Source organism: Dermacentor andersoni, chromosome 5 (genome assembly GCF_023375885.2).
Source record: "Dermacentor andersoni chromosome 5, qqDerAnde1_hic_scaffold, whole genome shotgun sequence".
NCBI classification, from domain to species: Eukaryota; Metazoa; Arthropoda; class Arachnida; order Ixodida; family Ixodidae; genus Dermacentor; species Dermacentor andersoni.
The window spans coordinates 143,501,993-143,515,510 of NC_092818.1; the positions used below are offsets into that span (position 1 = coordinate 143,501,993).

General features: G+C 43.1%; 1 protein-coding gene across 1 annotated transcript; it reads right to left on the bottom strand.

The window, feature by feature from the left end:
• Window positions 1–697: 697 nt before the first annotated feature.
• Srp19 (signal recognition particle 19) lies at window positions 698–7,786 on the bottom strand. Its single transcript, XM_050178823.3, has 5 exons — window positions 7,700–7,786; window positions 7,048–7,123; window positions 4,816–4,887; window positions 4,533–4,644; window positions 698–956 (listed from the first exon to the last, which is right to left on the bottom strand). Exons 1-5 carry the CDS (start codon window positions 7,744–7,746, stop codon window positions 805–807), a joined length of 459 nt encoding a protein of 152 aa, XP_050034780.2. The 5' UTR covers window positions 7,747–7,786; the 3' UTR covers window positions 698–804.
• Window positions 7,787–13,518: the final 5,732 nt, after the last annotated feature.

The window sequence follows — 13,518 nt, forward strand, 5'->3', positions numbered from 1 at the left end:
CTTTCAGGTTCACAAGTGCAAACTTGTTCTTCCAGCCGTCTGGTGACATTGCAGCTGTTTTTAGGTACTCTTTGGCAGCGACTGCCATTAGGCTTGTGCCGTTTCTTCAGGCACTGTCCTTTAACATTAGCTTAGAGGTTAACTAGCATTTAAACTCAGTTCAATGTTTAGTTTTGGGTACTCTGGGAACAGCATTTAGCTATGGTACCTCATTTCAGTGAACTAAGTGTTCCTGCTCTAAATATATGCACCTGCGTTTTACTATTGGTATTCGAAAAAGTTGATATTCGCCCACCTCTTTAACAAATGTTTGATGGTCTCCTTAGCTTTTCAAGAGCACACATGTTACATCTGCTATATATACAGTATTTTGTTTTGCAGTACTGCATCCTTTGGCGTCCATAGCCTCAACAAACAGAGAACTTCCTTTGGAATTATCAGGATTTCCTCCTTAATTTCAATAGTTATGCATAGTTGGCTTCCTTCTTTTTTATTTCCATTGCATTTAAATCTACATGTGACCAAAGTTTAATGCCACCAGTGGCATTAAAAGCAAACATGAGTTGAGAGGTGAAATACCTGCACATTAATGCTACTCCAAGCTATACAAGTGTCTCAAACTTCATCGCACACCAAAAATGCTGAGTTGAGCCATGCGCGTGTCACAAGCTCGCAGACATAAGAGTCAGACAAAACAAAGAGTGGAAAAAAGATCTTTATACAAGGCGGGCAGCACCCCGGACACATCAAAGTTTCAATGCATTAGAATGGTGCACGTCTCGGAAGCTGATGAGAGCATGGGAGTTAGCGCTTCCCTTTAGCACCCTTGCCTCCTTTGCCTCCCTTCTTGGATGCGTTGACACTGCCCTGGGCTTGCTGGTCGGCCCCACCTTGCCGCTGGGTTCGGGTCTTTAATCTTGGAATCATATCACAGATGTGGTGCATGACTGCTTTACCTGCGTGAGAGGGTGACAGTGCTGAACTAGCCACTCCCCTGTCACTGTCTAACTTTATGCATCCACAAATCTACAATCTGTTTTGTCTGTATGCCATAAGGAGCATGCAACAAGACGATGGCGCTGTCCTGGTATGTACTGTTGATATCATTCACGTGCTAGCTGCAGCAGACAATGGCAAGTGATATCCAGGGCACATGCTATAAACAAAGCTCCCTTTGCAAATTTTCACAAAACTACAAATAATTGCTGCACTTGCGTCCTAAAAAAGCACAATACCTTGATTCCTATTCCTCCAGCTAGTCAAAAAAGACGAAGTGCTACTGTTGGCGCCATGCTTTTTTTTTTTTCAGTAACAGTCTGCCCCGTAGTGTCCAATTCCTCGCAACTTGATCCATTTAAATGACTGGAGACGGGTCTTGAAGAAGCGATTTCATGTATTCTAATGCATTTCTCCTTTCTTTATTACACATGTTAAGTTTGACACCAAGGTAAAACAGATCTTGTAAACAAACAAAAAATAGGCATACCAATACATGTTTGTGCATCCACGTGCAAAATATAGGAACCCTTAAAGGAACAGTGTCGAGATGGTGGCTATAAATGTCCATTGCTCAGAAGGCAGCTACAAATATCTTTGAGAAGTACCTGAATGCTAAGGAGAACAAATAAGCTTGAAATATGTAACCTCCTTTTGTGTTACGCTATCTGCTGCAGCTGTCGCAGAGGGTACTTCGACTAGAGAATACCACAGTGCCAGATGTTACGACAAGTAAACATTCTTTCCAAAAACTTGGCATCGTAAGTTAAAGTGTGGGTGTTATGTTCGCTTGTATTCATCTGCTACAGTTCTATCACTTGAGTGTACAATCATATACGGCTGATTACAATATATGCCGGGGCTGCAGCTGTCGCAGAGGGTACTTCGACTAGAGAATACCACAGTGCCAGATGTTACGACAAGTAAACATTCTTTTCAAAAACTTGGCATCGTAAGTTAAAGTGTGTGGGTGTTATGTTCGCTTGTAGTCATCTGCTACAGTTCTATCACTTGAGTGTACAATCATATATGGCTGATTACAATATATGCCGGGGCATTCAGGCCGCATGTGGATGAAATGTCACCTGTAGTTTACATTCAGAGTGGAAACAGTGCAGCTGTATAGGAACACAGGCACACTCCTGCGGTTGCTGTAGTATATACAATAAGGTCCCTGTGCCAGCAGCAGGCACACAGCAAGGGAGAACAGTAGGGCAACACTGTGGTGGCAGAGTCAACAGACGTTAATTTACAGTTGTTGAGTGGCTATGCCCTAGTTAACATCGACACTATATACTGTGCATTCCATAAACATCGCGATATGCACTCTTGCTTTGTTAATCCATCTTAATTTTGCACTAGCTATAGTATAGCTTCGTGCCTGTCACAATTTAGTGTTCACATCTCGAATCTATGCCAGCTGTGCTTTGTCTGAAACTGCAAACATATAACCTCATAACAAGTATCTGCTGCCCGGTTTCAAGAGACCTTAATACGATTCTGAAGCAGTAGATTTCCTGCACACGTTAACATTTCAGCTTGCAACATGGTATATTTTGTCGCATTTTTCTTTGTTGCAATTGTTTCCAGCTCTTGAGGTCCATGCCGTGCCAACACAGTGCACCCATCGATTACCAATGTGACAGTCGCGAACATGCATGAAAGAATGGGTTTTTGACAGCAAACACATGGCATGCGAGATTAGGCAGCACGCAGTAGCCTGCAACATAACACCAGACTGGCTGTTGGTGGCAGTGACACAGCAGGCCTCCATGCCACATCTAAGTGCTGCATTGTGTCGGCATGAAGTGCTAAAAATAATGACACTACGCAGCGATCAATAGAAGGCAAACAAAGGAAGTTTTATGCTGGCACCAATGTTTTGACAAGGTGACTTAGCCAGAGCCCAACACTCCCATTTCACACTTGGCAGGCAACGGTGCAGGAGCTGAACAAGTAAAGCTGTCGCAGAAGTCTCGCTACGCATGTTTCACAGTGCAGTTACTTTTGAAGAGCAACACTTTCTATGAAACAGCTGCTTTATTACAGCACATAAGACTTGCCACATCACATATTACTTGAGCACTATTATACACCCACTGTGTTTTGGTCACGAGTGCAAGCACTGTGCTCTGGCCACTGGTCACAAGAATGTTGCGTTTGCTCATTCAGTGGAAAATGTGTTCTGTTACATTGGCTAATATGATGCATACAAATATATTTGTAATATGTGACAAACTACATATTGGTCAAGTGCAAGCTGTGAAAGTAGCGTTATGCATGAAATGAAGTATGTATAATCAATTTCATTTTCAATCACTATATTCATACTTTTTATTTTGTAAGCAATCATTAAAACATGGCTATCACGACACTCACCTTTTTTGAAATAAAATAGTACTATAAGCCTTTAAAGCTGTTCTAAAGCTTCAACGACCCAAGAGAGGCACACAGATGTGCCGAACTTTGATGCAGTGTTATGAAGTCGGCTGGCACTTGATAAGAAAAAACGCACAGATGCAACACAATGTTAAAATCTAAATGATGCAAAGCATGTCTGAGTTAACGAGGTAGCACCAGTAGTAGATGACATGCACAGAGCCAGCTGCGTGTAGCTATTAGTTGTCTATGTTGTGAGCACTATGGCAACCTAAATATTAAATTCAGGAGCTTTACATGCCAGTACCACAAAATGATTATGATGCACACCGTAGTAGGGAGTCCGGATTAATTTTGACCACCTGGGTTCTTTAACTCGCACCTAATGCACAGTACACGGGTGTTATTGTATTTCGCCCTCGGCCAGGATGTGATCCCACGCCTTCGGGCCTAGCACACGATGCCAGAGCTGCTATGTCACCGGAGTGGGCGAGGATAAAGGCGATACATGACACTTGTTAATGAAAGTACGACACACAGTGGGATGTACCCATTTTGGTGATTGGCCAAGAATGGGCTCAAATCCAGGCACACACCCGTTAGCTCAAGTTGTTATTCAGTGAGAAATGTTACTTACGTGCATCAGACCCCACGGCAATAGGCAAGGAATGTTTAGTTTTAATTTAATAGAATGCTTGCACATCAGTTCTTAACTTGTTATACTACCATAAGCAAGCTATGTTGCAACGCAGAGCCATTCATACATTTATTTTTCCCTCCTATGCTGTGCCACACTGGTGGGCTTCCGTAACTCTGAGAGAGCCATCCTTGTGGGGGATGAAATGCAGACACTACTAATATATGTTTACAATCGCCAAGATGCACCGTACAATGGGTATAAAAATATCAATAGCACTGGCTTTGCAACTGGCAGGCTAGTCGTGTCATCAGATCCATAAAAATGTGCTTTTCTTTCATGCATAGAGAAATTTGCTTGGACAAACTTGTCATTATACACAGTTTGTTAGGCAAGCAGTTGCCAGTGCTGGCATGCTCTGGAAACAAGCACATGGTTATGTTAAATTTTCTTGAGAGTTTTGCAGCTATCTGGCATGAAAGCAGCAAGTACGTATGAGAAAATGTAGCTAAAAACTCACGTGTCGGATACTCCGGGTTGCATGGTGTGCTGTCATCGTTCTTCAACTGGACTCGTATGCGACCTCGGTACAAAAGACTGTCCTTGTTTTGTTCTCGGGGGTACAACTTGTTCTGGAATGGGTACATATCAAAGCAAAGTTGAGTTGTTATGTTTGCAACAACTGCTGCACAGGCCGTCAATAGGCACACGGCATTCCATTCCTTAAACATGACACAGCTTCTGCAAACAGAATGCAACTCCATGTCATCCTGTTTTGTTGAGGCAGCTGAACAGTCTCGTACCTCAACTCCTACTTTGAAGCCAGTTGCGTCTAGCACATCCCGAATCTCCTGGTAGGTTGGGTTTTCCACACACTGTTACAAAGAAACAAATGCAAACACAACATATAAAAATTTCTTAAAGAAGCAAACAAACACTACCACAACCTGCTGATACGAAAGTGTAGTTGCATGACTGTGCTTTTAATGCAGTGCTTGGAGGCACTTGCCAAAATATATATGGCAGCACAGACAAGTTCAATGTTGTACTAGTGCATTAACATGGATTCACCATGCATAAGAATTGCCAGCACATTAGCATGAACATGTGTTACACCCCCTATAGAGATCACTAAAAAATTGTACACAATCTGTAATTACAAAGCACGCATTTACAATATTCCGTAACCCTCTCCTTACTGTAAGAAAGAAATGGGTAAGCTTTTACACGTTTGATTGTACTGATTATTATTTGCATGTTGGAGTTATTATGAGCAATAAAAAGCAACAGAAAGCTGCAGCTGAAGATTGAACTGCCCCTCAACAGTTCTTCACGAGATATATTCTAATCTCTAATGGTCTGCATCTGTCACCAGCTTCATTTTCACGATCTATCATGATAAGTAGAGTCTTTCACATTATACTGAAAACGTTAAAACACCACAACCTGTCACATTAGTGGTGAGTGTGAGCAGATTGTGTTTACGGAGCCTTCCCCAACAGTACAAATGTCACCAGGCTACAATAAGTACATCCGAGTCTCAAAATTAGCTGCAAGCAGCCAAGTAAAGTTGCAGAGAACACAAACTAAAGCACACAAACTGCAATCAGAGTGCAGTTTACAAAGCAGCATGCACCCTGCAGTGCCGACAAGAGACAGTTAAAGGCGGACAGAGAAGTGTCCCTTACAATCTTGTTGCCTGTTCTGCATGAGATATGAAAGCTAATTTAGTAACAATGTGTTTCACTGAAAACGCATTGTTAAAGACAATGTTACAAAATGTGTGTGTTCTTTTTATGCACTAATAGAGGCACATCTTCCAAGTTTGTCACAAGTCGAGCATCACACGTATGTGCTCACAAGGTTTTCAACAACATTTTAAATGTGCAGGCTCCTGTCCCAAGCATACCACCCTTGAAGAAATTTGAACACCACGCTGTGGGAACACTTGCACTCATTTTCGACAAGCCGGTCGGTGCCCAGTGGTTGCGGGAATTGAACCACAACCTTGTGCAACCGAGGCAGGCTATTAGCACAATATTAGCAATTCTGGAGGTTCAATGATGTGCCGATTCACATGTCACAGAAGCCTAGCTTACAAAATTGTACTAATTAATTCCACAATTACTAGTATTAGGGCATGAATGCAAGTTCAATATTGAATCAATCGGCATTTTGAGGCATGTCCAGTTACGATAAATCCTAGCACCAGTTTTAGACAATACATCAAACAAGGACCGGCCTCTACAGTTAATTTCAGTGTGTTTGTGGATTTCTACTAAAGCTGGCTGGCAGTGCATCTTTATAAGGTGACTTCTATAATGATGCAAGCCTAAAAAAATATAATGCAAGAAAGCATGACTGTAACGTTTTTGCACTGGTACTTTCTCCAGAGTGCCTTTCGATTCATGTAAGAACACAGCCTATGGAAGAGTTCACAGTTAAAGTTCTAACTATGGGACTTCCTATATATATATATATATATATATATATATATATATAATTATAAGCTTATAATATTATATTATGGTTCTGGAAAAAAATAGAGTGAGCGCGTTTCATGTCGAAAGAAGGCTTTACAGGGCAACCGACTTTCATATTTCTGCAAAGGGTTAACTGAGCTTGATACTCCTTGACCAATCGCAGCGGTCCGGTGCGTATTGCAGTAGCTAAACATCAGGTCGCGGGTGCGGTTTCCGACTACAGCAGCTGGATCCCGACGGAGGCAGAATGTACGACAGCGCGATAAGACCTAGGTGCACGTTTAAGTAACTAAGGTGGTTAAAATTCATCCAAGTCCCTACACTAGGCGTCTTTTATAGTCCAAGTAATGGTTCGAAACGTTAGGCCCCATGATTCAATCAATAAGCCGCAGAGACCAATATTCATATGTGTGGGAAACTTCATGCTGAGCTTGTCAGGACAAGATTATGGAACCAAAAATAGAGCCCTCCAGAGGAAAAAAAAAGGAAGGCATAACATTTGTACTGAGTCTTTGCAAGCGCTTGTATTTGGTTTCAATCACGCTTACTTACTTTAGATTTTGGAAGTCTCCGGCCTTCAGCGATGGTCTTCTTACTGTTTATGTATGCTGGGTATATACATACCCACCTGGGAAGACAGAAAAAGAAAGGGCACGCGGAAATTTACTACAACAGTGCAAGATGACATGAAAAGAAGCCGCTTTCTGTACAACACATCTACCTTCGATGTCTGTCTTGTTTTCCCAAACAACAAGAGCTAAGCGTAGGTGTGAATGTTTTTAACGTGATGTAGTTTGTTGCATTTAACTGTTACAGTTTCACTTGTCGACAGACGAACGATCACAAATATGCCGCAAGAGCAAGTGAAACACCGACATTAGCAGCGCTCGCGCAAGCACAAACTATGTTTCGCGGACAAGAAGGGAGACGTGTGAAATACCAGATTACCAAAGACAACAGATGTAATTAAACTACCTTCATACTATGCGACGTAGTCGTTGCATAGGATGAAAAACGAAATGAAACTTTCGAGAACGAAATGAAATAGCACACGTATTGTAACATGCTCTCGCATATGCGACCTCTTATCAATACATACGAACAATCATTTAGGAGTAGACCTATATATTCTTAAGGGGAATGTAAAAAATCGCAATAAGGAAAGCGTTCAACCGTGCAAGTCAAAGCATCTTCAACGCATTACCTTTCACGGTCGGAATACTGTTTCGAAGCAAGATAGGCGGCTGCCATGTTGGCTCTGCAACAACTGCTTGCGCCCTCTCACGTGAAATTTTTGTTTTTGAGTGTTGCCAGCATTGCTAAAGTCCCTCGCTCATTTTAGCACATTGAGTGCTTCTATCGATCAGTAGATGTGCGAATAGTCGTACGTTCGAATACAAATTGAATAGTATTTGCAATTTTATTTCTATTAAAATGAATTACCTATTCGAAGTTGTTGAATATTTGTAAGACCGATGCAGTGGAAGCTTTTCTGATTCTGCTGCAGAGGAGACGCGGTTGATACGCGTAGGCAACAGTTGTTCAGTGAACACATTTTGAAACTTATTTGGACGATCGCTAAACAATGGAACACGAAAAGACAACACGCTCTCCCCCAAATAAGTTTCAAAGCATGCCTAGAAACTGAATGTTCAACCCTTCTGGAGCTTATAAATGTAATGTCGTGATTTAGGCAAATCAATTTGCTATTTGGTCAATCTCGCCATGGTTCGATTCCAGTAAGGAACGATGCGTTGTGCTGTAGAAGTACCCTAACTTGTTCAACGAAAACAACACTCTACTACGTGCATCTGGTGGCCTTCGATTGGTGCACCAAATATATGCGATCACATTACAGTTGTACTATGAACGATGGATTATAGACAACACATTCTGTGAGTCACTGTTGCAGTGTGTCTGTGAAACGGGCCTCCACGCTTATATTTAGTTTCATACTGACGTTATGCCACGTGGCAACTCAATCAAAACAAAAAAAAAGTTTACAAGCTTCTCAGTGGACCTGACATCCAGTTGTAAACGGCATTACTTTTATTTATTTATTTATTTATTTGTTTGTTTGTTTGTTTGTTTGTTTGTTTGTTTGTTTGTTTGTATCTCAAATACTCCATTTGGGATTTCACATGAGGGGAGGGCGTATCTAGGTCATATTTTCAATGAATGCTTTGAACGATGAATGACTGGAGTGGTGCACCGATTCAAACGTGATACTCCTCTGGGTATGTTTTTCTACAATTAATGCTTGTATTATGAAACTTATGAAACGTTAAAAGCCGTTTGCGTGAGTGCAGAGCTTTTTTGTATGCTCAAGAACTGGAACCGACCGACCAAATGATTTGCAAACAAATGTTCTGAACTTAAATAACTGCGCGAACTCACGCTTTCGAGAACGTTTGACACCGCTCTTCTCCAGAACGAGTTGCACAAACAGTCGCCTGCATTCGCTGGCTCCTGACTTGAAGATCTGTCTTCCGACGTGTCCAGTTTACCAAGCATATTCGTCCCTTATTGGAATGGCCTACAGCCTATACTGCTTTGCAATTGGATCATTCCCCGCCAAACTGTCCCAACCGGTGCGCTCGATCACCTCTAATCCTATGAAAAAGTGTACATGATAATTGGTGTCACAGAAAGAGGCTACCCCAAAATTATTTCAAGTGAAAAATATTTTGTTCGTTTGAGGGACGCGCGCATTATCTCAATTAGCGCCAAACCATGCATGGGGAGAAAGAAAATTGTCAAAAATTAAGCATTTCCTTCGTTGTAACAAGACTGACATTACTAAACATGCCAGTTATCTAATCATCTTTCTCTCTTAATCTGTTCTCGAAGATGACAAAAATAAAATGTTTTCTAAAAGATATTTGCGAAAAATGTTCCGACACAAAAGTAAAAAAAAATAATACTTTCATACTTTGTCCAAAAGCGTATTATCCGATAAAATCTTATTTGTAGCTCTCACAGCCGCGGAGAACTACGCTGAACTTGAGAAATGCATCATTTTGTCCGATGTTTAGGCGTTAGTGGAGCACTGAAGTGGCCCATCATGCAGAAGGATACCGACTAGCTGAATAGAAAGTTTTAAAAAGGTAGCTATTTTATGTTTTTAAAGAAGAAAAAAAATTGAATTTCGACATCGCGAGATTTAGTGGGAAGCCGGCCTTCACCGCACGACTTTATGGCGGGAAACTACAGCAAAATTTCTGATACTCAGTGTTTCAGAAAATGCGTTCAAAATTTCTTAAATATAGGGAACATGTGATAAGTAAGTAATTTCCTCGGGATAGTAGTATGTAAGCGTAGAAGTTCACATGGTTAAGACATAAACAACGGGGTAAACAGAAGGAAGAACGTAAAATATCATTCACATCATCATAGTGTACAACGCCCCTCCCTCTCCCCACCCTCCCAACCCCCCCAAAAAACAACAGAGAACTAAAAGCACATTAGCATAGAAAAAACATGAAATGTGGTTCTCGTATAAGATGATTAGGGCGGACGGACCAAATCACAGGTAGCACTGCCTTCTTTGTGAGTTATAGAAATTTATCTGTTATACACTGCTATGTTACAAAGCGGTCAAGATGTATAATCTGGTATAGGTGTCGAGAAAAAAAAGAGCAATAAAATATGTTGTTATTACATGAATATTTTCGAAATGTGAAATATCATGTGTGTGTGACGTATGTCTCTTGCTTGCCTGTAGTTTCGATGTATATCGTGCGACTTATCGTAGAGCAAACAAGACATAAGTTCACAGGAAGATGAAGGCTTGAAGTTGGAGAGGCTCACTGCGTGCTCAAACTTGCCGCAAATATTTTTTTCTGCGCAGCATTTATACCAATACCAACTCGTGCGTCAGAAGCGCCGCAACTTATCTCTCGATGGGAACCCGGGCACCGCCCCCTTTGGATCCGCCAGTCTAGTTACGGAGAACATCTTAACTTTCGCAGCCTTCGTCATGACTGAGGGCTGGGCTGTAGTCGGTGTGTTTTCATAATGCGAAAAACAGAGCAAGAGACACGGCCGAGAATTATAAAACGACTAACACAGCGCCAGTTCTTCTCATTCTTGTCCGCGTTGCTTGCGTAGTTTTGACATTCGTAGCCTCGTCTGAGGACATCGCGAAGACAAGGCTACCTCACACTTGAAAATCCATTCGTGGAGGCAGTTTTAAAGGATGGAGTCGCGCTTCCTTCGGTAGCTTTGGCGAGTAACACTCAGCTCATGCGGATCACACTTGCGTATACAGTCGCAGCACGACAGTTATTTTAGCAATTGTTTTCACGAGGACGAGAGGTGGTGCCCCTTGGTAGGAGAATTGCCTGCCGATCTAAGTGGATAGCACATCGCTTCGAGTAGTCGATTAATTCGGGCTTGTCCTGCCTGCTAGCCTCCTGCACGGTTAGCTCAGCTATAATGACAGTCTTTTCTCCACTTTCCCGGCGACACAAACGCATAAAAAGACTACCGTAAACGTTTGTGGTCACCTTGGGTATATGCTGTTCACGCACCTGTTAGAGTTTCAGCTCGCTTGTTTGTTTATGACGCCTGCCCCGCTATAGATACCATGAAAAAAAAAGAAATAGAAAGATATAATAATTATAATAAAATACGGTTAGCTCAGACGGTAAAGCGACCTTCCAGGAAAGGCGTTAATCTCGGATTCGATACCCGGTCCGGTGTGCAATGTTTCTTCGACTGCGAAAGGCTAAACTTAGCCAAGAACTGCACTTAGCAAGTTTACTTTGAGATCTGTGACGTCACGTCTTGAGGAGCCTGCGTGGTTTTCCTATGCCATCTTCTTGCTACTCTCATGCGAATGTATTCTCTCTCTCTCTCTCTCTCTCTCTCTCTCACTCACTGTCACTCTCGTAACAACGTAAAGTTGATTTTCGCCAGGCGTTCTTGCCGGGGCGGCCCCGAAAGAGGTGAAGCAAACCGTTCCCATTCGTCGTCTTCGTTGTTGTGGCCTCAGTCCTTATATAAGCGGCGCCTTTCGGAAGCCGCGCTTTCCTCGTCTTTGCTCTCAAGCATTGGAATCGAGCGCGCCAGCATTCACGTTCATTTCGCGCTGCCTGCCCATGTTCCCAGTTTGCAACGCAAGAAACTGCGAGAAGACAAGACGTAAGCAACACACGCACGATGTGACGGACAAAAAAATAGTTAATAAAAAAAAAGGAGTCGGAACCTGGATATCCTCGCCGGCTGCATTTCTTCCTTTCTTTCTTTTCCTCTCCTTCGTCCGAAATGTGACGCTGCCGCGTGGCGCCGGGCAACAATCGGCGGCAAGGAAAGAATGCGTCTGCGGCGAGCGTCCCGTCGGTGATTACGGTTATTTGTAGCAGGACAATGCTCGAAGGCGTGGCTTCATTACGACTCCCATGCGGCGGTGAGGGAGCCCAGAGATCTCCCTTCTCTGGTCTCTCTCTCTCTCTCTCTCTCTCTCTCTATTTCTATCATTTGTTGCTGTTGTTGCGTTTTCGGTGTTCGGGCGCCTGGGCATCAGGCTGAAGGTGGAGCCCCGCCTATGCAAAGGGCGTAGGAATGCAGCCACGCACTGCGTGAGAGTCTCGCGGATGGACTCTCTCGCTCGCTGTGTTAACGTCGGGCAGATTCGGAATTCATCTTTTTCTTCTTTTTCCTTAATTTTCTTTTTTTCCCTGCGAATGGAACACGCAACATTCAAGAGTGTACCTGTGTCGCCTGCACCGAGCTGCATAGATGCACAGTTTCCCACTTATGCCAATTCGCGCGTTTTGCACCGGAGACAAAGACGACGATGATTATGATGATGATCATCATCATCATAAACATTTTAGTCGCAAAGCTACCAAAAACGACGTATTGTTAGGGGCTCTCGAGCACAGGGCCTCTATGCGCAGAAAAAAAAATTACGCTAGAACTGTTCGTAAGAGCAGCTGACACCAGCCAATCGTGATGTCGCGGACATATTAATAATGAAGGATTTCAAACTGCGCAGGAAGTGTGTGTGTGTGTGTGTGTGTGTGTGTGTGTGTGTGTGTGTGTGTGTGTGTGTGTGTGTGTGTGTGTGTGTGTGTGTGTGTGTGTGTGTGTGTGTGTGTGTGTGTGTGTGTGTGTGTGTGTGTGTGTGTGTGTGTGCGTGCGTGCGCGTGTGTGTGTGTGCGCGCGTGCGTGTGTGTGCCTGTGTGCGTGTGTGTGTGTGTGTGTGTTCTGGCTAGTTTGTTCATACTGAATTCCGTATTGTACTGAAAGGAACGTACACCGCAAGCTGCGGGGAATAAAAGGAGAGACACCTTATGAGCGAAAAGCTTTGCGAATTCGGCGGCCTCAGTTATGATTACACAGGGATATTTAATGTGTGTATATCTCAGTGTAAGGGAGTTTTCGCAGTCCGCTTCCATTGGAGCGCGGTCGCACAGCGGCCGAGAGTCGAACCCACGTCTATGTTCACAGCAAATGTTTACAGAACAGTCACAGCGCGGTAGAACGCTACACGTCATTGATGCATCACGGCGAGCCACATTGAACATGGGACTGCAAGGGATGACAAATGCGCACTTTTTGCTGAAGACAATCAGGGCCCTAGATGTAACGACAACAATCCACATCGTTCTTATTGGCGGCATTTTTCTCTGTGCGCAGCTAATTCTCCTCAGTGGCGTACCTGGAGGGGAGGGAAAAGGAGGGGACACGCCAAGTAGGAGGCCTCCCGCCTCCCCGCCCCCTCGAAATTTATGTGTACCAGGATATCTGGCATAAAACGACCTGCAACAATACCCGCCTGCGCCGCTCCCCATCCCCGGTCATACGTAAGCCGAGGTACACACTCAAGCTGCCTCCATTGTTTCAGAGAATATTCATTACCTGCCTGGTTTCTGAGTTAATTTGTTGCATTTATGAAATCAAACATTACAATTATTTCAGTAGGGTAGAAATTATTATTCTTACGAATCCCTCCATCAATCCACTTCATATACTCTTTAGTTTCGGTACGTACAGCCTTATGAGCGAGAAAGAGAA